Below are 27,097 nucleotides of genomic sequence, written 5' to 3'. Positions count from 1 at the left end.
GGAACCGACTTCGAAACATTTGGACCATGACACAAAGCTTCTTCCATACACTTCGGGCTTTGGCGGTAAGGTTGTGCGCTCAGTCCATTTTTCCGGAGTTTTTAAAAATAAAATAAAAAACCAAAATCCCCGCCCCTTCCACTCCCGAAGAACTCCGCTTTCCTAAAAACCCTCTAAACTTCCGAAATCATTACATTTTCTGGTCTGCTATCGAATTTGTCTCCCAATTTCCACGATAATGGAGTTGGATCCTGATGAAATCTTCGGTGATGATGAAGATGATTCCCAGCCTAACCTTCAGGTCTCCTCTAATTTCACTTTTTGTTCTTCTTCATCTTAATTTCAATGTTTACATTTCTTCTAATTATTTATTTTAATTACGTTGTAGGAGAGAGAATCGAGCAAGGAGTATGTGGTGTACATTGTTGATGCTTCCCCTAAAATGTTCAGCACTACTTGCCCTGGGGTAAACTTCCTGTTCTGTTACTCCTGTTTTATAACTAATTAATCAATATAAATTTGCTGGAAATTTGTCAGTTGAGTCGTCTGTTAGTATTTGACATTGGTGCATGTGTATTTGGGCCGATTCCCCCGAGTTTTCGCGGTTGTTTTTCCCGTCAGTAACAGCATCCGAACGAACTACTATGAAAATGAGACATTTGTACCATTATTTTAGTAAAGTGTGGTTTTATGGCATTGATAAAGTAATGTTTGATTTAGGGCTATGAAAGAGTTGGATACCTTGAATGCTTCGAACTACTGTAGAGCCGTAGGAGTTATACAATTTACGAATTGCTAACTCAAATAAGGTTAAGGATTATACAAATGAGAAACAAATATGGTTTACAATCCAGGATAACAAAAAATATATTTCTCTCGTAAATATATAATATATATGTTTTTCAAATATAAAACTTTCTTCTCCTTAATATCTCCTTTTCTTTCTCTCTTATTTTCTCCCCCTTTTTTTCTTCGTTTTTCTACGTATTACAATATGAAATAAGCATGTTACATACATAGCTTCTCTTTAACTAAATATATAGAGGATGAAAATCATTCTCAATATTAACCCCTCAAAATTATATAAAATTCTAATATAAGTAATGTAATAATAATAAATTCTAAAATTAAAGTTGTGGCTCTCAACACGCCCCCTCAAGCTTTAATTTTCACTTTGAGCATTTCTCTCAACCTTTTGAAATTGTCAAGAGATAGTGGCTTTGTAAATATGTCTCCAGCGTGATTGTCTGTTGTTAAACTTGTTCTCGGAGAAAATGAAATCGAGTATCAATATGTTTACTTCTTCCATGTTGTACTGTATTTTTAGCAAGTTTTATTGCCGACACATTATCTACATAGATTGTAGTTTGTCCTTCTTGAACATAATCAATTTCTTTCAGTAAGTTCCTCAACCATAACCCTTCACATACGGCAAGATGCTATATATTCTGCTTCGCAGCTTGACAATGCTATAACTGGTTGTTTTTTAGAACTCCAAGTGAAAGCAGTTTCACCTAGGTAAAAAGCATACACAGTTTTACTTTTTCTTTCGTCTTGATCTCCGGCCCAATCACTGTTGGAGTAGCCGAACAATGTTGCATTATCTCCATAATAGTAGAACATCCCATATCCTAAGGTACCTTTAATATACCTAACAATTCTCTTTGTAGTGCACCAATGAGAATCTCTACTCTCTAGGTGTCTCCATGTATCTACTAACAAGTCCGACTCCATATACAATATCAGGCCTAGTGATGGTTAAGTATCTCAAACTTCCAACGAAACTCTTGTACAAAGTTGGATCAATTAATCTCCCTTCTCCAACTTTTGTGAACTTCAATCCGGTTGCAACTGGAGTACTTATGGGTTTGCACGGCTCCATTTTAAACTTCTCAATAATCTCCTTGATATATTTCTTTTGTGAAATGAATATGAGAATATCCCATCTTCACTTTGTTGTACTTCTATCCCAAGAAAGAAATCATCAGTCCACAATCAGTCATTTCAAATTCTTTGAACATTGCCGCTTTGAAATCTTCAAACATACTTTTGTTGTTCCCAGTGAACAGTAGATGATCAACATATAAACTCTATCACTATAATGATATTATCACCATTTTTCTTCACGTAGATAGCATGTTCGTACGGTCATTTGGTAAAACCATTTTGTATCAAATATCCATCAATGCGTGCATTCCATGCACTAGGAGCTTGCTTTAAACCATGAAGTGCCTTTTTCAAACGGAGCACTTTATCTCTTTGTCCCTCTATAGTAAAACCTTTTGGTTGTTCTACGTAAACTTCTTCTTCCAGGATGCCATTTAGAAATGCAGATTTAAGATCTAGTTGGTATATCTTCCACTTATGATGCGCTGCAAGTGAAATCAACAATCTAACTGTATCTAAACGAGCTACATGAGCAAATACTTCATCATAATCAACTCCATATTTTTGCTTATAACCTTTTGCTACAAGCCTTGCCTTGTATCTATTAATGCTTCCATCAGCACCTCTTTTAATCTTATAAACCCATTTTACACCAAGCTACACCAATAGCCTTATGACCCTTTGGTAATGTAGCCAACTCCCATGTATCATTTTTCTCTATTGAGCGGATCTCCTCTTTCATAGCAGATCTCCATTCTTTTTCTCTAGTTGCTTCTTCAAAATTGATGGGTTCATGGTCTGCATATAAGCAAAATAAATCAACTTCTTCAACTTCAGTTGTATTTTCATAGATGTCTCTGAGACTTCTCATCTTAACAGGTCTTCGTGATGATGAGGTTGATCCTTCAGATGTAGCTGAACTTGGCTCATTGTTATTTCTCTTTGGCGAAGGTGTCATTGGTTGATTATTTCCAAAACTCGTCTGTGTAGTCTTGTTATTGTTGTATTCTTCAAATACATTCTCTTTCTTTTTCTTTTTCTTGATTGTCCCATTTCCATGATTCTCCTTCACTAAATATTACATTTCTACTCTCAATCAATTTTTCAGTGATTGGATTGTAGAGCTTGTAAGCTTTGGATTGTGAACTATATCCAATGAAGATACATTTTTCACCTCGGTCATCTAACTTCTTTCTCTTTGCCTCGGGTATTTGAGCATATGCTATGCACCCAAACACTCGAAAATGTTCAACATTTGGCTTCTCACCACTCCATGCTTCTTGTGGAGTCATATTCTTCCCACTTTTTGTAGGACAACGATTTAGAATATAAGTTGTCCATGCAACAACTTCTGCCCATAATTGCTTCGGTAACCCTCTTTCTTTCAAGATGCTTCGTGTCATGTCTAAAATTGTCCGATTCTTCCTCTCAGCAATTCCATTTTTTTGTGGTGTATAGGAGGTTATAAATTGTTGTCGAAATCCAATATTTCTACAGAAGTTCTTGAACATGTTGGATGTGTATTCACCTCCTGGATCAGACCTAAGAGTTTTCAACTTTTGTCCGTTTTCTAGCTCTACTCGAACCTTAAAATGTGTGAATGTATCAAATGCAACTGATTTCTCTTTCAGCATATACACCCACAATTTCCTGCTATAATCATCAATAAAGGTGATAAAATAACGATTATCTCCCAGAGATACTGGTTCCAAGGGTCCACAAATATCTGTGTGTACCAATTCTAATGGCGCTTTCGCTCTCCATGAGAATCCCTTCTGGAACGGAAGTCTAGCTTGCTTCCCAATTGTGCATATCTCACAAACGTTATTAGGGTCTTCAATGGTGGGCAATCCATGGACCATGTTCTTTGATTGCAAGAGTTTTAGTCCATTGAAATGCAAATGCCAAAAACGTATATGCCATTTCCATGACTCATTTTCTATGACACCATAAAAACACTTATGTACCTCGGTGTTAAGTAGCAGCGAAAACATGCGATTTTTTGTCATTTTCGATTGCGAAATAAGTCTTCCACCTTTGTCTTTGAGAAGAAGATTATTGTCCTCTATGTGCACAATATATCCCTTTCAAGAAGTTGTCCAATACTGAGTATATTACTCTTCATATTAGGTACGTAATAAACATTAGAGATAAATTCTTCATTCCCATTCTTGAGAATAATTCGTATTTTTCCTTTACCTTCAACTTGTAGTTTAGATGAATCTCCCAAACTAACATTACCTTGGATCTTCTCATCAAGATTGATAAATAATTCATTTCTTCCACACATGTGGTTACTAGCTCCAGAATCTAAAAACCACATATCTTGTTGATTACTAGCTTCTTCGTGTGCTAGTAACAATGTAGGCACATCCTCATTATTTTGCGACGATTCAGCAAAATTTAATCGATTTTCTTGATCTTTTTGTTTGCTCCAACAATCTGATGCATAATGCCCATATTTTTTGCAATTATAACACTGGATATCTTTTGCTTTTCCACGTTCATTGAAAGTTTTTCCTCTATATGACCCTCTTCCATGGCCAAACTTTTTCTCATTATTATGGTTACGAGGTTGATAGATTCTACGGCCTCTACCACGTCCACGAAAACCGCCTCTTCGTTTGATACCTCTTTGCTCATTTAAAGTCAGCTTTGACTTTCAAGTGCCTGCTTTATCATAGTAGGTCCATCATTTTTCATAATTCTATGTTCATGCAACTGAAGCGATCCAAGAAGCTCTTCTATTGATAATGTATCAATGTCTTTGGATTCTTCTATTGCAGGTAATACATGAATAAATTTCTTATTGCATGATCGAAGTACTTTCGCAACGACCTTGTAATCTTCAATCTTTTGACCATTCTGCTTTTGTTGCTTAACATTTGTAAGCAAACGAGAAAAATAATCTGAGATTGACTCATTATCTGTCATTTTGATTTCCTCAAAATCACCTCGTAAAGCTTGTAACCTAATTTTCCGGACACGCTAGACTCCTTTGAATACTATAACAAGAGTATCCCATGCTTGTTTGCTTGTAGTTGCATTTGAAATTTTGATAAATGTTTCTCGGTCTAACCCGGCGTATATAAAAAATAATGCCCTTTGATCTTTTTTCTGAATTTCTTTTAATTCAGTTTTCTTTTCTTGGGTATATGAGGTTTTTTCCTCATCTAACGGCTCTTCAAAACCATCGCTTACAACTTCCTATAAATCTTGGGAACCAAATAATGCTTTCATTTTAATACACCAATCTTCATATTGGTCTTTGGTTAATTGGGGTACTTGTTGCTGAACAAAGTTGGTAGACATTTTTAAAAAATAACCTGGCTCTGATACCAAATGTAGGAGTTATACAATTTACGAATTGCTAACTCAAACAATGTTAAGGATTATATTTCTCTCGTAAATATGGGTTACAACCCAGGATAACAAAAAATATATTTCTCTCGGAAATATATATGTCTTTCAAATATAAAACTTTTTTCTCCTTAATGTCTCCTTTTCTTTCTCTCTTATTTTCTCCCTTTTTCTTCTTCGTTTTTCTACGTATTACAATAATGAAATAAGCATGTTACATATATAGCTTCTCTTTAACTAAATATATAGAGGATGAAAATCATTCTCAATATTAACCTCTCAAAATTATATAAAATTCTAATATAAGTAATTTAATAATAGTAATTCTAAAATTAAAGTTGTGGCTCTCAACAAGAGCATGCTGTTATTTACCGTGTCTGACAGTCTAGGTTGGTTGATAGCCTACCCATTTAGAGCATCTTCAACGGTAAGCTAATTGCTTAATTAGCTTGTCATGCCACATAATATATCAAGCTACTTTCCTTTTTAGCTAGTTGGTACCCCAATGGTTAGCTACTATCTTGATATTAATGTAGTCATATTTGTCAATCAATATTTAAAATTTAATTTCATTTAATATTATTTCATTGGCCACTTTTTATCAAGCAAATTAGCTTGTTTAAGCTAATTTGCTTGGCCAAGCTAATTTATCATTTGAACTCCAATGGTCAAGCTAGTAGCTTGAAATTTCTAAAAATTGCAAGCTAGTCCCTAGCTACAACAATTGGAGATGCTCTTAGCGAGCTAGGAATCTTAGGATAGGGAATTCCCTACATTTCCTAGATCAACGGTGGGGAATGTGATATGGAATCAGTCTAAAGTCCTACGGAATCAGTTTAAGGTGCTATGGTAATTCAAAGTTCACTCCATGCATTACTTAGTCACGAATTAGCTAATGAAAGCTTAGCCAAGTTTATGGGTTCCACTCAAAACGAACCTTTATTTCGCGCCTTATTTGGGGGAGTGAATAAAAGGGAAATAAGAGTGAATAAAGGAGGATAAATGCTGACCAAAACTGTTGTTCAAAGACCATAAATTTGGACATAATTTTTGACCATCTTTATGGATGGTTTAGCTGCATTTTAGGAGCTTAATTTCTGTTTGAATTAGCTAATTATTGTGTGTAATAAAGCCTAATAATCAGCTCCACAAGCTGGTCAGAAAAAGGCGTAAATGTAGGCTTATTTCTCGCTTGTTTAAAGTGTGCTTTAATCTGGACGTGTTTCTGTTTGTAACACGAGTTAGTATGCTATTTTGGCATGTAACACTTGATTAGGAGTGTTTTTAGGGAAGTTTAAGGGTTTATTGATAGCTTGTAACATTTCCCTAATAATTGAGTATAAATAACACTCCTTGCCATCCATTGGAGGCAGAATGGTGTGTTGAATCAAAATAAGACTTTCTTAGTGAATTTTTATTTTACTTTGTGTTGTACAACACTATACTTAGTGTTTGAGAGTGTTTGAAGTAAGAGCTTTGAGAGCGTAGTACTTAGTGTTTTTGCTGCTCAAAAATCCCTCACAACAATGTATCTTTCGTGTTTCGTTTCTTTTGCAACTCAATTCATTCAAAAAACAATCCAATTCAATTAAACATTAAATTTGTATTAGAGCCTTAGGCTTTTTGGGGAGTGTGCGTTTCATAAAAAAAGGAAACAATAAAAAAGTCGCTTAACGTTTCCGAAAATCAATCTGAAAGGTTGCTCCCTTGTTACTACGTATTTTTTAGTGTTTCTTGAGTCTAAGTTACACTTCTCTTTGAGCTCTTTGTGACTGTAAAGTTACAACAAAGTTAAAGTTTGTTTGTTATTTTTCTGGGTTAAAACAATCCAACGCTTCTGAAATGGGTGAAGATCAAACCAACTCCGAGATGTTGAAAGCTATCAAGGATCAACTTCGTGATATGCAAGGAGAGATAAAGAGACACGAAACTCGTATGGGTGCATTTTCGGATGTACTTATGGGAGTGAGAGAACGTGTTGAAGACGTGGAAAACTCCTCCAGTTGTGGTGGAAATTGTTTCCAACGAAACTTTCAAGAAGAAGATAGGGGTTTCAAACTAGAATTACCAGAATTTGATGGTTCTAGTGATCCGGAGATTTTCGTAGATTGGGTGCCCCAAGTTGAGGGTTTATTTGAATACAAGGAGTATGATGATGCCAAGAGATGCAAGATGGCAGTCTTCAAACTTACGAAGCTCGTACTCGGTGCACTTTGGTATGACAACCTCAAATCCAAGAGAAGGGAAAGGAAAGACAAGATCGAATATTGGGAAAAATTCAAGAAGAAGATGGAGAGAAGATGGGTGCCACGGTAGTATGAGCAAGAACAATATGTCAAGCAACTCGCCTATCTCATGGTGAACTTAGTGCTGAACGGTTGACAACTATGTGCGTGAATTTGAGAGGCTAAGCTTGGTGTGTGATTTGCATGAGAAGGAACCTCTCAAATTGACTCGCTTCACAAAGGGACTTTCCAAGCCAATCTCGAATAAGGTGGATCTTTTACCTTATACCACTTATGATGAGATTGTAAAGGTAGCAAGGAAAGCCGAAGACAACCCCACACGCTCCTTTTAAACCTTTTGTTCCTACGGGGAAAAGTGAGTCTTCTTCTTCTTACACTCCAAAGCCTACCTTTTCTACTAATACTTTGAAAAATCCTAGTTGAAAGGTAGATCCAAAGTTGAAAGTATGTTACAAATGCCATGCGAGGGGAGGGAGGATAGATCGCTGGTTACTAGCAGATCTATCACTCCATACCCACCCCAAAAGAAAAGGTAAATGCATAGAAGAAAAAGGCTAGCCCACCCCTTTAATAAATGGGGTAAAATTTGTTCCCCTCCATTTTCTTCTGCATTTCCATTCTCTATCATCTTCCCCTCTCTCTCCATTTTCCTTTTGCATTTCCATTATCCATCATCTTCCACTCTCTCTCCATTTTCTGCTCCTCAAGTAATTCCATCCTTCTCTAGTTTGACCCATTTTGCTGAATCACATTCTTCTTTATTTCTTTGCATTATTTGCGCTTTTAATTTTGTGGATGAGGATGAGGTAAGAATTCTTGTACAACTTTGAATTTCAACAAATTCATGTGGATTTAACATCATTTGTGTAAATTCGTGTAATGTTTCACATTATTATGATTTTCCAGATTGGTTAGATCTTGGAATTGGAATGATCGTATATATGACTACATTATGTCATTGGGATATACTGTCATTGATTATTTGGTTACTGCATTGCTGTATTAAATTCCGTCATTGATTATTTGGTTACTGTCATTGTTATATTAAATCTCGTCATTGATTATTTGGTTATTGTTGGTTTTGTTTTTCGTTTTCTAGGTGTGTTCTAGAATAATTATGTTTTCTAGTATGAATACTGTCGTTGTTTTTATAAAATATTGTCATCTATACTATTATTAAATCTTCAAGACAAAGTATGCCACGCCGCCATTTGTCACATTCTCTAAGTATGACAAGGCGCCACATCAACATTGACATGGAGGGTGTGCTTTTTATATTGGTAAACAAAATGTTTTTGTTAGGGTTCGAACATGAGACCAACATGAAATATAATAGGAAGCCGAAGCTTACCATCTTAGCTAAGTATTACTTATGCCTTTTAATTCTACTTAAATATATTTAAGTTGGATAAGATTAGTGCGTATTTATACTATTTTTCACGTGTTTATGTTAATTTCTAATTTTCACAACATAGTAATTGCAAGAAAATGTAATTTTGATACAATTATTGAAAATGGTTTCGAATAATCACTACATCTTTAATTTGTCTATTTTCTACATATAATAGAACATGTTTTTTTCATTCAATAGTCAACATTTGTGTTAACATATATAGATTGTAACATATATACAAGACATTAATTAGATATTAGGTATGATTTACAAATACTAATTAACCAAAAGGGATGAAGAACACTATTACTAAAACATGATACTACGTACAACACACCACATCCAAATAAATTAAACTATTTCCGGATAGTTATTAAAAAAATAGTCAAACTCGCATACCCAAAACGTGTAAACGTACCGTGCGTAAAAAGAATATTTCATGTAGTATTGTACGTTTTAACCGAGGCAGCGCTTGGGGTAAGCACTAGTTGTTTTATAAATACTGTCATTGGTGATGTTGTTAGAAGTAAAGAAAGAGATCAACAATGGCGTTGTCGGAGAAAAAAGAGACTAATAATGGCGTTGTCAGATATGAAAGACAAGGAGGGTATTGCCTCCATTAGAGAAGGAGAAGAAGAATCGTAGAAGGACAGGGACTTTGAAAGTTAAAGTTACTTTGTTGACTTGTAAACAAAAACACGTGAAATAACCTTAATGGCCTGGGTAGGGGCAAAAGTATCCGCTGGTTACCAGCGGTGTACCACACCTCATGAGAGGGGGCACTTTGCTAGTGAATGTCCAAAGAGGAACACTCTTACCATTCATCCATATGAAGGGTATGAAGAGTATCCAAGAGGAGGATGAAGAACTTGAAGAATACAATGCTGAAGAGGACCACACACCTTTTTGTGGTGTTGTAAGGAGAATTCTTCATTCCGAGCCTCTCAAAGACTTTCAACAACGTGAGAATATTTTCTATACAAGGTGTAAGGTGATGGACAAATCTTGTGATGTTATTGTTGATGGAGATCATGCACGGAAGTGGCGTCTACTGAACTTGTAAGTAAGCTTAAGATTCCCACTAGAAACCATGCTAAGCCTTACAAGTTGAATTGGTTAGATAATGAAACCGGTTTGAATGTCAAAAAACAAGCCTTAGTTTCATTCTCTATTGGTAATTTCTGTAATAAAAGATGGTGTGATGTATTACAAATGAGTGCATGTCATGTTTTGCTTGGCAAACCATGGCTGTTAGTTTGATAGAGGTGCCATTCATGGTGGTGTTTTTAACACTTATACCGTGACTACTGAAACTGGAAGGAAGATTAGATTGCTCCCTTTACCTCCTAAGGTTGAATCAAAGGTGGAAAAGAAGCCTAATTTTCCGATTTCAAGGCAAGAATTCGAAAAAACGTGTACTTTAGAAGGTGCAGGGTTTATTCTTGTTATTAGACCCATTTCTATTGATGTTTCTTATGGTTCTAACTCTTTGCCTTTGAGAAACTAGCTGGAAGAATTTGTAGATGTATTCCCTAATGATTTGCCAAAGGGATTACCTCCATTTCGTGGAATAAAGCATGCAATTGACTTGATTTCGGGTGATGCATTGCCAAACAAAGCTGCCTATAGGTGTAATCCCGAACAAGCAAAGGAATTGCAAAGACAAGTTGAAGAACTCATGGAGAAAGGCTATGTGCGTGAGAGCCTTAGTCCTTGTGCTGTTCCAACTCTTTTGCTGCCAAAGAAGGGAGAATGTGTATTGATAGTCATGCCATCAATAATTTAACTATCAAATACAGATTTCCCATGCCTAGATTGCAAGATATGTTAGATGAATTGAGTGGAGCCATGGTGTTTAGCAAAATTGATTTGAGAAGTGGCTATCACCAAATGCGCATTCGTGAAGGGGATGAATGGAAGACAGCTTGCAAGACCAAACAAGGTCTATATGAATGACTTGTCATGCCATTTGGATTGTGCAACGCTCCTAATTTGTTTATGAGGTTAATGAATGTGGTGTTGCGCGTATTTCTTAACAAATTCATTTTTGTATACTTAGATGATATCTTAGTGTGTAGCAAAACAGTAATCATTGTTTGTTGCATTTGCGAGCTTTATTTGATGCTTTTGAGAGCTCACAAATGGTATGACAAGATGAAAAAGTGTGTAATCTTGTGTCGTAGTATTTCTTTTCTAGGATATCTTGTTTCTAGTAAAGGAATGCAAGTTGATCCGAAGAAGGTGAAAGCTATTTCAATATGGAAGGTGCCTAAGGATGTTCTTGACGTGAGAAGCTTTCATGGACTTGTTATATTCTATCGAATCTTTATCAAGAACTTCTCTACTATCACAACCCCATTGACGAAATTCTTGAAGAAAGGAGGTTTTCAATGGAGTGAAGCAGCTCAAAAAGCCTTTGAAGATATCAAGGAGAAGTTAGTGCAATATTGCGGTTCTTGCATTCCAGATTTTGACAAGCTTTTTGAAGTCGAATGTGATGTTAGTGGAGTAGGTGTAGTTCTTATTCAAGAGAAGCGTCCTATTTTCTATTTCAGTGAGAAGTTAAGTGGTGCAAAGCTTAGTTACTCAGATTATGATCGTGAGTTTTATCCCATTGTAAGAGCATTGGATCATTGGTCTCATTAATTAAGACCAAAACCATTTGTTCTACTTTCTGATCATGAAGCTTTAAAGTTCATTCATGTTCAAGAAAAGCTTAATCATTGCCATGCTAAGTGGGTAGAGTTCTTGCAATCCTTTACTTTCAGTTCTAAGTATAAGGAAGGGAAGAAGAACGTGGTTGCGGATGCTTTGTCAAGAAGGATTTACTTGCTTGCCGCTGTACACACTCAAATTCTAGGCTTTGAGCACTTAGAAGGCCTATATGAGAGTGATGATGATTTTTCTGGAAATTTCAAGAAGCCTTCACAAGACTTAGTGGTTCAAAATGGGGTTTTGTTCAAAGGAGACAAGCTTTGTATTCCTAAAAATGGTGTGCGTGAGATTCTTGTTCGTGAAGTCCATGGTGGTAGTATTGTTGGTCACTTTGGTATTCACAAGACTTTGGAGATACTTCAAGAACACTTTCCTTGGCCTCATATGATCAAGGATGTGACTCATGTTGTGGAGAGGTGTTCTACTTGTCAAAAATCCAAGAGTACTTTGAAGAGGGGGAGAATGATATGGAATCAGTCCAAAGTCCTAAGGAATCAGTTCAAGACTTCAAGGTGCTATGGTAATTCAAAGTTCAGTCCATGCATTGCTTAGTCACGAATTAGCTAAGGAAAGATCAGCCAAGTTTATGGGATTCCACTCAAAACAAACTTTTATTTCGTGCTTTAATTGGGAGAGTGAATAAAGGGAAATAAGAGTGAATAAAGGAGGATAAATGCTGATCAAAACTGTTGTTCAAAGACCATCAATTTGGACATAATTTCTGACCATCTTTATGGACGGTTTTGCTGCATTTTAGGCGTTCAAATTGTTGTTTGAATTAGCTAATTATTGTGTGTGATAAAGCCTAATAATCAGCTCCACAAACTGGTCTGAAAAAGCGTAAATTTTGGCTTATTTCTAGCTTGTTTTAAGTGTGCTTTAATCTGGACATTGTTTGTTTGTAAAAGGAGTTACCATGCTATTTTGGCATGTAACACTTGATTAGGAGTGTTTTTAGGGAAGTTTAAGGGTTTATTGATAGCTTGTAACATTTCCCTAATGATTGAGCATAAAAAGCACTATTTGCCATCCATTGGAGGCATGATTGAGTATTGAATCAAAATCAGACTTTCTTAGTGAGAGTAGTATTGCGGATGTTTCGTTTCTTTTGCAACTCAACTCATTCGAAAAACGATCCTATTCAATTACACATCAAATAACAAACTACTATGAAAATGAGACTTTGTACCATTATTTTAGTAAAGTCTGCTTTTATGGCATTGATAAAGTAATGTTTGATTTAGGGCTATAAAAGAGTTGGATACCTTGAATGCTTCAAACTAGTGTAGAGCATGATGTTATTTACCGTGTCTGACAGTCTTGGTTGGTTGATAGCCTACCCATTTAGCGAGCTAGGAATCTTAGAATGGGAAATGGAGGATACATTTCCTAGATCAACAGTGGGGAATGCATGAAGGGGAAAATATGGGGTTATTGTGGGAATTTGTATTTTACCTAACTTAGTTGTCATCTTTAAGATGTGAAATTGATGAAAGGAAATGGAGATGATCCTACATTTAGCTACTTTGTACTTCCTCCATTTTTAGTTGACACACTCTCTTTTGTGGGAAAGTTCTTTTTAGTTGTCACACTAGTTATGTTTTGGTAAGTTTTGTAATGTAAATGTTCTATTTCACCCTTACATGGTATGTGGGTATGTGAGTTACATGGTTAGTGTGTCAGTGGGTAGGGATATTATTGTATTTTACCTTTGTCACATTTTCTTAATATGTGTGTCAAAATAAAGTGTTTCAACTAAAAAAGAACTGATGAAGTATTATTTTTGTTTTTATAACTATCTAATTTTTGTTTTTGCAGGAGGATCAAAATGATCAGACTCATTTTCAAATGGCTATTAGTTGTATCTCCGAGTCATTGAAGAATCGTATTATTAATAGTTCGTACGACGAAGTTGCAATATGCTTTTTCAACACTGTAAGAGTTTCTCTAGTACTTACATGAGACGTGTTGGCTTAATATTACAACACGATTTATGCTTTTAAAAGTATCATTACCTTGCCATGATAATTCAATTTCCTGTTGCCGTGTGCCTGCATCCTTTAACTCCTGTAAGGACTTCAAGAGTTAGGGACTGGAATTGGAGATTTTATAGAAAGATTGTTCGCTTTAAGAGTCTAAGACTGAATGTGGATATTTTGTCGCTGTTCGCTGTGTAATGAAATCTAGGACTCTTTGTAAAAGAGATCCTCACTTGTTTTGGTACTATCTGAAGTCTGAGTGTAGTGTATTATGTATCATGTGGAATATCATAACTAGAGGGAAGAAAATCATGGTTGTGGAGGAACAACTATGACAATGGCACTGCAAATATCAGTCACATAATTTATGCATCATTATGTGTTTTCCAGTAATAGCTTTGCGTAAATCATATAGGAACTGCTGTTATTTCTTAGTGATTTGTCAACTTTTTTTTGTGTGTTCTTTGTTTACCGCAGAGTCTCACAATCATATTACATGTTCAGTGAGCGTACTTGTGTGTGATCATAATGGCTGAATAATTTGTGGAATATTTAGGCCATTGTAAGTAGCAAGAATTGAATGTGTTCTACGTGCTTCAATCTGAACTATGCTTTTATTATCTTGTGTTTTATTTTTCAAAATTTGGTTTTCATTGGTTGCAGCGAGAAAAGAAGAATTTGCAGGATATAAATGGCGTTTTTGAATTTAGTGCTGGCGAAGATGGTCTTGGCAGGCCAACAGCCAGGCTAATAAAAGAATTTGATCAAATTGAGGGTAGGCCCTCTATTTTGTATTTTGGTTTGACATGCCATTATTTTAATTGCCTCATGCTTTTATGTTCTCCACCTTTTCTCTAGTTACAAGAAGATAAAACAGTACTCATCTGTTTTCCTAAGTTCTACTCACTTTTCGCTTTGAGGTGTTTTCCAAAGTTTTACTCACTTTCCGCTTTGTGGTGTTTTCCTAACTTCTACTCACTTTTACTTTATTCCATTTATGTCAATGTTTTATTCATATTTTATCATCTCCAATCCCACTTTATGGGACCCAATCATATTTAATAATTTTCTTACTCTTTATCTCTCTCCTCCTACATGTTAAATACCCAATTGGTGGTCCCAATTTGAAGTTGCCTTGTTTCTGTTGCTTCGCTAACTTAGTAGAAATCAGGAAAACGGAGGTAGTATAAGAGGATAATCAATATAGAAAGCTGTATTACATTTGCTATACTCAATTGACCATGTCTGAAGAAACATGTTCTTTTGTCTAACTTGGGCTCTCCAGATTGACTTGTTCACTGCATTTTTTAGTATTTGGTGTGCATGGATTGCTGGATGTTTTGTGGAGGGTTCATCTTAGCCAGAGTTTTACACTACTTTTAGTGATTTGGGAACGAAATGTGTGGGTTAGATGGATGCAGAGTGACATTTGTTGCTTTTTATTTATGATAGTAGAGCATTAGTTAGTTGGGAACCTCTTTGATCAGCACCCTTGCATCACTCGATCTACGTGTTCATGCAGAATCATTCGTGAAAAAGATTGGAAGCCAGTATGGCATTGTGCCTGGATCACGGGAGAATTCTCTCTACAATGCCCTTTGGGTTGCTCAAGCACTTCTTCGCAAAGGGTAATATTTTCTTCTGAACAGTTTGTTATTGTTGTTGCTCAATGCCCTTAGCCCCTTATAAGTTTCTGGAATTAGCTCATTACACTATTACAATATGTGAAACCTCTTTGTCTTGAACCAAACATGTAACTAAAGGGTTTTCTCTTTAGATCTGCAAAGACAGCTGACAAGCGTATGCTTCTGTTCACAAATGAGGATGATCCATTTGGGACTTTGAAGGGAGTAACAAAGTTAGACATGACTAGGACTACTTTGCAAAGAGCTAAAGTAAGAATCTTCGGTATCTATTCAGCAACTATCTTGTTTAGCTAAGATATTGCTCTGATATATTACTGTTTTGCATTTCTTTAGGATGCACAAGATCTTGGTATCTCGATCGAACTTCTTCCTCTGAGTAATCCTGATAGGCACTTCAGCATGTCCCATTTCTACGCTGTATGTGAATGTCTTTCCTTCTAATTTTCTTCATTAGCTTCTTTGTTTCACAAATTTACATGAAAACCACTGCTCGCTTAGGACATGCTTGGATTGGAGGGTGATGCTCTAGCTGATTTCATTCCCTCGTCCATTGAGAGGTTTGAGATCAAAACCTTTTCCTGGATCTTTTAACCTTTTTTGCTCGATCGACGATATGGATAAACTATTGTAATATACTAATATAGCATTTGATATTTTTATTACCTTTGATGAACTTTATGTTGGGAAGGTTCGTTTCCTTTTCGTTTTCTACTCAATTATGTGGTGAGAGTGAGATTCTTCATGAATACTCTCATGCGTGTATTCTTTGGAGCTTTTTCTATCAGAATGTTCAATATTTAAAGATCAAATTCTGAACACAGTATTAACACTTCATAAATAGAATTACGACAAATCAAACCCCATAAACATGAATGATAATCACCTCAAATCACATTGATTTCTTCGTTCAAAAAATTATTTTGGCGTTGTGCACCATTTATAACTACGAGCAGGACAACAAAATCAATCTTGAATTCTAGAAATCATTTTTCTTCAACGTATATACCCCCTCAATCTAATCTTAATCGTGCAGTTGATCATAATCTTTAGCAAAAGAGCTTTAAGCACCATCAAGTGATTAGGGAGGTCATTTCTAAAAATCCCCAAAACTAAACCAAACAAAAAAATTGAAAAATAAATTCACATTCAACTACCTGATCTAATGTATTTTGACAAGTTGTTACTGTAAACCAGAACACAAATTAATTGATTGATCTCATGTATTCATGAAATTGCAGATTGCAAGACATGAAGGACCAACTAAGAAAGCGTATGTTCAAGAAACGCAGATACAGAACATATTCGTTGTCTATTGCGAATGGTGTATCCATACAACTGAGTGCATATGCTCTACTTCGTCCTACTGTTCCAGGTTTCTCCGTCAACATAATCTTTAAGTATTCTCTTTCAAAATTTATCTTCTTTCTTTGGTTAGCGCATAATATTGTCCCCTGCTTTGGATTTCCAGGAAGTATTACTTGGCTGGATTCTACAAGCAATCTTCCTCTCAAGGTAGTTTTGCAGCTTTTGCTATCTATTTCTAGATCGTTTCTTCACTTCCTTGAGTTTTGGCATACCTGAAGTTCAACATGTATCTTTCTTTTGTTCTTTAATGTCATACTATGTGCAATGGCCTACGGTTCATGGAAGTCACGAGCTTGGGTGAAAGATAAGATTGAGAGTTTGAGCAAATTTAATAACTACCATCATAACTGGTATCTGGCACCTAGTGCCTACCCATGACAGGCTAGGCGCCCTCCAAAAGGCGCTCTCCTTTGCACTTTTTCCTAGGCTCAAGGCGTAACGCCTTATGGTATAAGGCTCCAATTGTTTGAGAAGTAATATTTTCTTTTAAAGGCCAAAACCACATGACTTTAATGGCTCCCCAACAGTTGGAATTTACTATAGTGAAAAGAAGAGAGAGAAAACCCCAAAATTTCCATTTTTTCCTAGTCTCTTCCAGCGACAAGCCATGTAAACTCCTCCCGTTTCTATTTAGTAACTGTTTTATATAAGGTGTGGCGCACTTATTTTAAGAATCTAAATAAATGGCCAATGACTAAAAAGTTACTGTAAGTACTAATTTACCCCTTTGTGACAACAAGTAATACTATTTTGATTTTTTTTTTTTCCGAAAATAAGTACCACAATTTTTTTTTTAAAATGTGCGCCTTGCGTACGAAAGGCGTGTGCCTTCGCCTTGCACCTAGGCTTCAGGGACTTTTGTGCCTTCATGCACCTCGTGCCTCGTAAAACTAAGGGCACCAGTCCATAAGCATCATTTTTACTTTTGTATTTGGAAGAATAAAGGGTATAAGCATAAAATGGGGGATATCTTAAATGAAATTTGCAATTACAAAAATTTCCAATTTTTTTAGATCTAAAATCGCCAACTCTAAATTCCTCAGCCATTGTTAAAGTGGGCTTTGAGAAGATATGTGATAGAATCCCTTTCTATCAATGTGATGTTCTGTTCAGTGTACCACAGGATTTAGAGCTTGGGGATGTTTAATCATGTTCCTAAACAAAATTAGCCATTAACTAATTATGTGAACTTGACAATTAAGTTGCTTCTTTGTATTATTTGGTTCGTGGTTTGACAGTTTGACTACCTTGGTCGGTTGAGAAAGTGACTTATTAAAAGTAGGTGAAGTGACAGGAGAGTAAAGTTGGAAATATCTTTAGTTTGGTTTTGATTTTAAGAGGAGTGTCCAATTTTAATAATGTATAGGGATTTATCTTCTTTGTCTTTGATATTTTTTTTTTTTGATGAACATGGTGTTATGATGTTATCCTCTTCCTTTTTTTGTGTCTTCTTAAAATTCATGGTTTGATCAAGCAGATCTTGTGTTTTGGACGTTCAATTGTCGTAGTTGTAAACTTATAAAGTTGATGAATGTAACCTTCGGTAATGTTCTTGGATCAATAATGCAAATTGAATACTTGCCACAGGAATCCATAGTGTTTACTCAAAGTTTTGTATTTTGACTTTGTGCAGACAGAAAGGTCCTTAATATGTGCAGATACCGGTGCACTTATTCAAGAAGCTCCCAAGCAGTTTCTACCTTATAGGAAGTAAGTTCTTACTGATCTTTGATTTAATGATCCTCCAGTCCTACCTGGAGACTGCTGGTTTTCATAGCATTCTTTTCCTGATAACCATCACTTCTTATCAGTAAAAAGTTACATAAGTTTTAGCTTTGGAACTGCATGGTTAACATTTCATGCTAGCTTGTTGGAGTTCCTTTTAATTAGGTTAACGTTACACTTGGTTAGTGCCTTTTCCCAAATTGGTTTGATAATTCTTCAATCCCTGTTGTTGGGGAGCTTAATTCTTTTTATGAGACATGTCTTGGGATTGGACGCCCATAGTTGTTCTCTCAGTGAAGCTTTTACACAATAATTGAACTTACAATGAAATTACCGTGGGAGGGATTGAAGCTTATCTTTTTCTCAAGTGGGTAAGCGAGGAAGAGTTTGCTGGATTCAACCAGGCAATGATGACGATTTGTTTGTAGATTAGAAAAGATGGGGTTGTAGGATTATTAGATTGTTAAGTGTGGAAGCTGGTACCTCTATCAATTTGATGATGCATTTGGAGGAAAGGAGTTGACAAACTTTTGATGGACTCATATTTTCCCGTAAGGTTTACAAGTTCACTTTTATGCCATCTTACCGGGTTAGATTTTGTAGAAGCGTTCATAAATGATTATTTTAAGTGAGTGCTAGGCCCTATTCTTTTTGGCTTAATTTCAGTTTCAGGACTTATTTGGCAGTTCAGTTCAGGAGCATTCAGTTCAGTTCAGGAGCATTCAGTTCAGTTCAGTTTGATTCAATTCAATTTAACTTAATATTATTATTATTATTATTATTATTATTATTAATAATAATATTACGTATATTATTATTTATATTATTGTATTACTTATTATTTATATTTATATTTATATTATTATATTATTATATTACTTATTATTTATATTTATATTCATATTATTATATTACTTATTATTATTATTGTTTATAACTAATTATTTATTAATAATTAATATAATTTATTATTATTTTTATTAATTAGTTACGGATTATTATTTATTATTATTTAGTTATTAGTTACTCCCTCCGTCCCGGAATACTCGACCCGGTTTGACCGGCACAGAGTTTAAGGGACTTGAATTGACTTATTTAATTTAATAGGTAGTAGTTGATAGTGGGGTATTATTTTAATGTAGTTAGTGGGAGGTGTGTTAAGAGGTGGGGTTGGGGGAGAGTAGTGGTTGAATTTTTAATTATTTTTTGTATGGAGTAGGGGGTAGGTGGGTTAATAGGGGTGGAATGAGAAATAATATAATATTGTTAGAATATTTCCATTTTTAGAAACAGGTCAAGTATTAAGGGACGGCCCGATAAGGAAAATAGGTCAAGTATTCCGGGACGGAGGGAGTATTAACTATGAATTATTTATTATTAAAACTTATCATTTATTGTAATTATTTAGTAATCAATTACAGATTATTATTATTATTTATTATATAGTTATTTAGTTATTAATTAATAATTATTCTTTAGTTATTAATTAACATTTATTATTATTATTTATTAATTATTAATTTATAATTTATAATTTATTATTTATTATTTATCATTTATCATTTATCACTTATCACTTATCACTTATCACTTATCACTTATCACTCATCACTTATCACTTATCACTTATTATTTATTTCGGTAATATATTCTGTTAAGTTAAGTTAAGTTAAGTTAAGTTAAGTTAAGTTAAGTTAAGTTCAGTTAAGTTCAGTTCAGTTCAGGAGCATTCAGTTAAGTTAAGTTTAGTTCAGTTCAGCTCTAAAGAACAGGGCCCTAGTCCATGTTTGGTATCACCGTTCAGTTTAGTCTGTTATGATTGTTTTCACCCCTCCATAGTCCATGCTTGGTATCACCGTTCTCTTTTTGTATCGGACTTCAACACTTATGTAGTATGTAAAAAGGCTTGGTGTTTCTAACTCTAGTCTGCCTTTTGTATAGCGGTGAGTCACGGTGACAGTCGTGACACTCCCTTAGAATACTTTTAGCAACATACAAACTTTTGGTCTTCAAAAATGGTTTTCATGAAGTCATTTTCTTTTTTGGCTTCCATCTCTCTCTTCTTTTCTCTCTCCTCTCTCTCCTCTCTCTTCAAGTCCAAATATTTGGATGTTACTAAACATGCTTTTACTCCTTTAGTGTCCATATAATTAACTTATTTATACTCTCTCTGTCCCAATTTAATTGTCGCATGAATTTTTTCACAGAGTTTTCTGCGATAAGTAGATGTTGCCTTATCTATTAGTATATTTTAATAGAAAAGTAGGTGTAATGAGAGATAGTGGAGAAATAGTTTAATTGAACGAGAGAAGGAGTGGGACCCTAACTTTTGATAGTTGGAAGAGAGAGATAATAAAATATTAGTGGGTGTATGCCATAAAAGGAAATGTGACAGCTAAACTGGGACGGACTAAAAAAGAAATTGTGACGATTAAATTAGGACGGAGGGAGTACTTTTTATTTTAACAGGGTGAGTTAGGTCAGTAATATTGAATATATGTTTGTGTTTTTGTGGATTTGAGCTACTCAGCCAGGGGTAATTCAGTATTTCTGGATTTAAAAGGGATTGTGGTTGACATGTACATTCCTCATTGATTATGGTTCTGCAGTTTTATTCTTCGGATTTTTATATAGTCGTACTACAGTGATTGAATGCTTTGAATTAATGTACCCTGCAGTCAGGAAATAAAGTTTTCTAGGGAGGAGATATCACAGATAAAAAGAGTCTCTACAACACAACTTTGTCTTCTTGGATTCAAGCCATTGAGTTGCTTGAAGGATTATCATAATCTGAAGCCTTCAACATTTTTATTTCCAACTGACGAGGTAGTTTCATTACCTTTGCAGTATATATAATTTACTGATCTTTGCTGCTGAGCATTTTGTCGTATTATTTCTCCTGTTGTAACTTCAATAATGTAAACTTTTGGCCTGGTGCACTTTTTGGGATCTGTTTTTCTTGCATGCATTGTTCGGCTGATGTTTAAGTTTATTTGGATCAAATAACCTCAGGATTTTGTTTTGTTGAGTTGATTTTTATGCTTCAAAAAGTATTTTCTACTAGCTTACTTCATGTTCAATTTGATAAAGTTATTGTGTCAGCAGTGAATTTATTGTTTTTCACATGGAGATTGTGGACGATACAGTCTTTTTTATTTCCAGCGGTTAAGAGTGCTATCATAGAGACCTTCAGAAGTTTTTGACTTTTGTCAAAGTTTTGAGCTGTCTTCGAAGCTTAAGTTAACTATTCCAAATTTTGTGCTTACTATATCGGTGTCTGATGAATAGATATGGATTCTTCTACTCTTGCTACCACTTTTCATTTGCGAGCTGCCGAGTTGTGTCATTAAGAGTCTAACTTTTGGGGGTTTGAGTGTTTGCGGGTGCAGGGTGGGGGACTGGAAGTTTGTGCATTATCATTTCAAGAAAAGTGCCATTTTGAATGTAATTGGTAGGAAAGTCCTTTAAGATATTAGATGTTTGGTGAAGAGTTAATTTTCTTCTAGGGGCCAGATCATACTTATCCAGTCTTGTCTCTCTGTCGTTCCTTATTTTGGGTCTCAATTTAATCCCCTGGAAAGAGTGTTTCAGATGATGGAGAGGACCATGAGAGAGATATTTACTTTTTGTTAGGTGAAAAATTACAGATTAAGAGTACAAATATCATTTTATGAGGTGGGAGTAGAAATATCAATTAAAAGAATACATACTAGGAGTAGAAAGGTTATTCTTTTCACTACATGGTGCTTTGTGCAGTATCAGATATAAAAGTTTTCCCTTTTATTTGACTTGATCAACAGAGGGAGCTTATTCCTCTTTCATATTAGTATGTTAAGCATGATGTGTGCGTCGTTGACCTCTTTTTATGCATCTCAAGCAAAATCATGAACATGGAAAAAAAAGAGGGCATTGTTTACTCATTCATTATCATTATCATTACCCCATTGCCTCAAAGAGGCTCCCGCAAGAAGCGGGGTAAGGGGGGGTCGGGTGTACGCAACCTTACCCCTGAAATTGCAGAGAGGTTGTTTCCAATTGACCCAAAAGAGATAACGGGACGACAACGGGAATTGCAAGCGGCATTATTTACTCATCATCTATCTAATTTTTCACTGGTCTTTTTCTGATTCTCGTTTCTCGGTTTTCTTCAAGAAAACATCAGTAATTATGTGGTATGCGTTGTAGGAAATGATTGGCAGCACTAAGATCTTCATCGCTTTGCATAGATCTATGTTGCGGCTTAGACGGTCAGTAATCTACTCCTTGATCTTCGTAATCTAGTCATAGATCTCTGTGCAATCCGTAGTAATTTTCCATGCATAGAACACCTTGACTGAGGCGCATTAGTCTCAACTTGCCGATATATTAGATTAAGGCAAGCGACGGAAACTTGTCATCAATTTTATTGTCATCTTTTGAAACATTATAGATGTTTGTGAAAGACCTTTAGAGTATACATTTTCCAAAAGAGAATATTTGTAATAATATAACTAGAGTAAGTATAAGTACGAGTCAAGCTCTTTTTTTGTGATTTTTATTAATATTTGCAAGCACTTCTATGGGTTACTCTTATCAGACAACTTCCTCCTTGGATCACCTTTGATATGTCAATGCCTTATTTGGGGTTTGCATCAGACTACTGAACTGTTTTTGTTTACAGTAGGTTCTGGTCTCATTCAATATATGCACACAACACTGACGTTTCAATATGGCTAGGCTCCCAGTGGTCTTTTTCTAATCATTCAGCCATAAGTTCATACTGATCACACAGCTCCTAGTCTTTTACAGAACAGTCATATAAGTAACAGAATTTGAGCCTGCCAACTATTGCATTCCCTCGGATGGAAAAGCTTTTACATACTTTCCATTGGTCTGAGTCTGATGCTCCTTTTACCTCTCAATGGGACTCTGTTCCTGTGCTTGTGTTTGTCAAAAAGGGATTATATCATTTCTCATAAATGGATAATGTTTGGTGGTTGACTCTGAGAGTTGTCAACCCCTATGAGAGAAAGGATCCTATAACTAAGTTTTGAATGGGTTAGTAGACAATCAAAGTGTGTGGGTAGTCTAAAGGTCAAAGAATCAGATCCCCACGTTGATCTGGAAGCATCTCATGGTCTCACCATCCAAATTTGGGAATGTCTTCAGATTTTTGTTCTCAGATTAGTTATGAGTTCTAGAGTGAATGAGCCTCTTGTTGACGGGGTGGGAATGGAAAAGGGAAGACTCCAATCAATAATGAGTTTCTGGGATTCATTCCTTGCTGACTCTTTTTAGCCTTGTTTGTAGGATTTAGATGACTCCCACCTGATTAATTTCTAGGAAGTCATTCAATTTTTTAAGAATCCCTTGAATTGTTCTTGTGGATGTGTGCCATCACTTAACTGGGTGTTTCTACTGTGATCTTGTTGTAATAGCTCATAGTCTTTATTTGCATATACCCCGTTTAACTTGTGCTTTCTGAAGAGAAATTTATAAGTTCTTGACTACTGATGTATGTTGCCTATTGCATATAAGCATCTGAAATTCAAATTACTTATGTAGCTTTGATTTCTGGCTTATTATATAGCTTTCCTGTCTTTACTTTTTAGTCTTCACAACGCAGCTTTGCAGTTGCATATTTTGGGAGTTCAACACATCCTCAGTTGGTTGCACTCATTGCTCAAGTAAGTTTCTCTTCATTTATATTGTTTCAAATTTCCTGTAAAAGGTAAATTCCAGGTTTACATGGTGAACATACTTTTCATAATTCCCAAGGCATGAAAGGTTCAAAACTCTAGTCCAAAGACACTATTGCATCAGGAGGGAGTTTTTTGCTACTAGTTTAGAGAGGATTTGGCCCTCCTATGGATCTACTTAAGTAAGCAGGGTTGAGGATTTTCTGGGCTTAAGTGGGTCTTTTGGGTTTGCTCTTCTCTGAATTGTATATGTTGGGTCGGATATTAACACGGCGTCGTTTTACATTCTGCATTTACTTTTCTAAACCAAAAGGAAGATGAAGAGATTGAAGACATGAAGGACAGGTCTTGTCAGTGTATAAAGTATTATAGTTAGCTAAATGAGCTTTTATTTGCTGGCACCAAAAAAGGCTTCATATTTTCTTCAGAGACCATCTATCATACCAGTAACCTATTTTGTTTATGCCGAATTTCTTAGACAATTGATATTCATGTATGTTAAGCACTTAAGATCGTTGTGATTTGTGAAATGCTGGATTATACAACTCAAATTTCTCTCTGGATTTTCTGTTTCTTTCCCATTTTAGCATTCATCCCCTGGGCCCCTTCTCCCGGAGTCGTCTTTCCTTCATCATCGTATGTTGTAAAACAATTAGTGCTGCTGTGATTTCCTTTTTTCTGCTGAACAAATGCAGGATGAGATAATTAGTACCCGTGGTCAGATTGAGCCTCCTGGAATGCATATGATTTACCTACCATATTGTGATGATATAAGAAACACCGAAGAGGCAAGGGATTTTTTAAATTTTCTTTTTTGCAGATTTACTTGTATTTATTTAAGTGAATTTCTCAATACTTTTTTTAATTGATCCATGCAATTGTTCAATATTTTGCAGCTTCACATGGATGTAACTTTCACAACCCCTCGTGCATCAAATGAAGAAATTCAGAAGGCTGTTGCCCTTATGAAACGTGTAGATTTGAGAGATTTTTCAGTATGCCAGTTTTCTAATCCTGGTAATTATTATTCATATATTACCCAATATGTTTTTTTATTAAACTATTCGTATATGAAAGAAGCACATTCTGGCCACTTAGGACGATAGGGTTCCGGCATTTGGAAATATTTGGAAAGGACAACAACGCTGCTACCATGTTTACGGCAGTGAGTTCTTAGTACTTGTTGGTTTATTAAAGAACATACCACTGGCTATATTGTGTGAGTTCACATTGTTGTTATTCATCATAGGGTTTTGATGTTTGATATTTCCTTGTTAGGAAATCTTTAGGTATGAGTTGCATCACAACTTTTAGCTATTTCATCTCAAATGATCATCTATTAGCACCAATCACATCTTGTTACAAAAAGAGTGCTTACTGCAGGAAAATTTCCTGTTACAAATCTGTTTTTCCTTGGCTATCACATTTGTTCCGGCATTGAGAAAATGTGCTGCTCTAGCTTCATGTAAAAGGCTCTCAAAATGTAAAATTATTTTGCAGCGTTGCAGAAGCACTATGCAGTACTACAGGCCTTGGCTCTGGAAGAGGATGAAATACCAGAAATCAAGGACGAAACTCTTCCTGATGAAGAGGGCATGGCCAGGTAGTGTGCTAAGTCTTTTCTAGGTTATGAGACTTTTTTATTTCCCTTAGTAGCTCTTCACAGTAAATTTTTGGCTTTTTTTTTTGTGGGAGAAGAGGACAGAGCCCTAATAACTATTGGCTTACTTTTAATTAATACACTGATAAAATCTGTTGTGTTGTATCCACAACAGGCCTGGTATCGTGAATGCAGTTGAAGAATTCAAGTTGGCTGTCTACGGGGAAAAGTACGAAGAAGGAGAGAGTAACAATATTAGTGAAGCTTCCAGAAAACGCAAAGCTATCGCTGGAAAGGCAGCCCAAGAGTCTGCTAACTATGACTGGGAAGATCTTGCTGAAAATGGAAAGGTAAGATCTGATTAAGGCTTCTTCTTGTTCATCATAATTCATAAAGCTTTGATCTATGTAGTAAATTTTCGTAGATGATCTTCTTTACTTCTCTTTGTTTCCCCCTTTTCTGGTATCTTATTATTTGTTGCTTGCTCGTTCTGTCTTCTGTGTGCCAGTTGAAAGATTTGACAGTATCAGAGCTAAAATTTTACCTGGCAGCACACAGACTTCCAGTTACAGGAAAAAAGGAAGCACTTATTAGTAGGATTTTGACCCACATGAAAAAATGAATCTGGAAATCACAGTTGGGGAGATATTAGCTAGGATTTTTAATTCTCATTTGGTGGTGTAAATGGAGGGCAAATTTTCACAACACTAGCGTCACTGCTTCTAGGCTCTTACCATGCTTCTAGAGGTATAATGCTGTACGCCATAATCTCCGACTGTAACTTTTGAACATTTTGGTAATCTTGAAAGATCGCTTGCTGAACATGTCGGTGATTTGATATTATACTGGATAAACAACAATGCTTATTAGTATGCTAGAGGTTCACAATTGTTTTCAGTTGTTTCTTACTGCTTATTAGATTGCTAGATGCGTTGTCTTGTTTGGCACAGACACAGACGATGGTAAAGGCGCTATTTTCTGATGTAGCGTTCCCCTTTTTTCACAAGCAATATCGTTTCAGATTTTTTTCAGTTCAAAACGTTATCTTCTTTCTATAATGTTTGTCTTATAATCAGATGCACCATTTTCTTCAACTGTCTATTAATCATTCAAAAGATGAGATCGATTATAGCGGTAAAGCTAACTAAGCGGCGGATTTGTCAACTCACATGTTTTGTTTCTATAACATTTATAATATATGGTTCAATACAAAGTTATTTCCCTCGATCATGCTTGTAATAAAGAATCGATTCCATAATTCTAATACGTAGTACTCCGTACAAGTATAAAACTATGCATGGTCTTTCTATTTGACAGGAAAGTTTATCATTATTAAAAAGAGAAACTTTTGTGTGAGACCGCCTCACAGGAAAGACCGCCTTGTTGGCACTCTTGCTGGCAGCCATGTTGGCGCGTGTGCTGACGTCATGCTGACGTCAGCATGTAACTTTTTTTTTGAAATTTTTTTTTTCGAAATTTTTTTTTTTGATTTTTTTTCAGGCT

The 27,097-nt window shown here is 35.5% G+C and overlaps 1 protein-coding gene across 1 annotated transcript; it reads left to right on the top strand.

Moving 5' to 3' along the window:
- LOC110806053 (ATP-dependent DNA helicase 2 subunit KU70) lies at positions 1–26,497 on the top strand. Its single transcript, XM_022011689.2, has 19 exons — positions 1–301; positions 389–466; positions 13,420–13,536; positions 14,244–14,355; positions 15,103–15,208; positions 15,358–15,475; positions 15,560–15,643; positions 15,725–15,783; positions 16,465–16,598; positions 16,695–16,738; positions 18,225–18,301; positions 20,995–21,142; positions 22,502–22,563; positions 23,922–23,982; positions 24,690–24,782; positions 24,891–25,011; positions 25,495–25,597; positions 25,770–25,944; positions 26,103–26,497. The coding sequence occupies exons 1-19, from the start codon at positions 239–241 to the stop codon at positions 26,214–26,216; spliced, it is 1,869 nt and encodes a 622-aa protein (XP_021867381.1). The 5' UTR covers positions 1–238; the 3' UTR covers positions 26,217–26,497.
- The last annotated feature ends 600 nt before the right edge of the window (positions 26,498–27,097 follow it).

The sequence above is a fragment of the Spinacia oleracea genome, chromosome 3 (genome assembly GCF_020520425.1).
Source record: "Spinacia oleracea cultivar Varoflay chromosome 3, BTI_SOV_V1, whole genome shotgun sequence".
Classification (NCBI taxonomy): Eukaryota; Viridiplantae; Streptophyta; class Magnoliopsida; order Caryophyllales; family Amaranthaceae; genus Spinacia; species Spinacia oleracea.
This window is presented reverse-complemented; position numbering and strand designations above follow the sequence as displayed.

What these genes read in the sequence shown, in the direction of transcription:
- LOC110806053 (XM_022011689.2), top strand. Translation starts at nt 239, where the DNA reads ATGGAGTTGGATCCTGATGAAATCTTCGGTGATGATGAAGATGATTCC. An exon ending in ACTTCGTCCTACTGTTCCAG is followed by an intron (nt 16,599 to 16,694) that starts GTTTCTCCGTCA and finishes TTGGATTTCCAG; the next exon opens with GAAGTATTACTTGGCTGGAT. An exon ending in CAAGCAATCTTCCTCTCAAG is followed by an intron (nt 16,739 to 18,224) that starts GTAGTTTTGCAG and finishes GACTTTGTGCAG; the next exon opens with ACAGAAAGGTCCTTAATATG.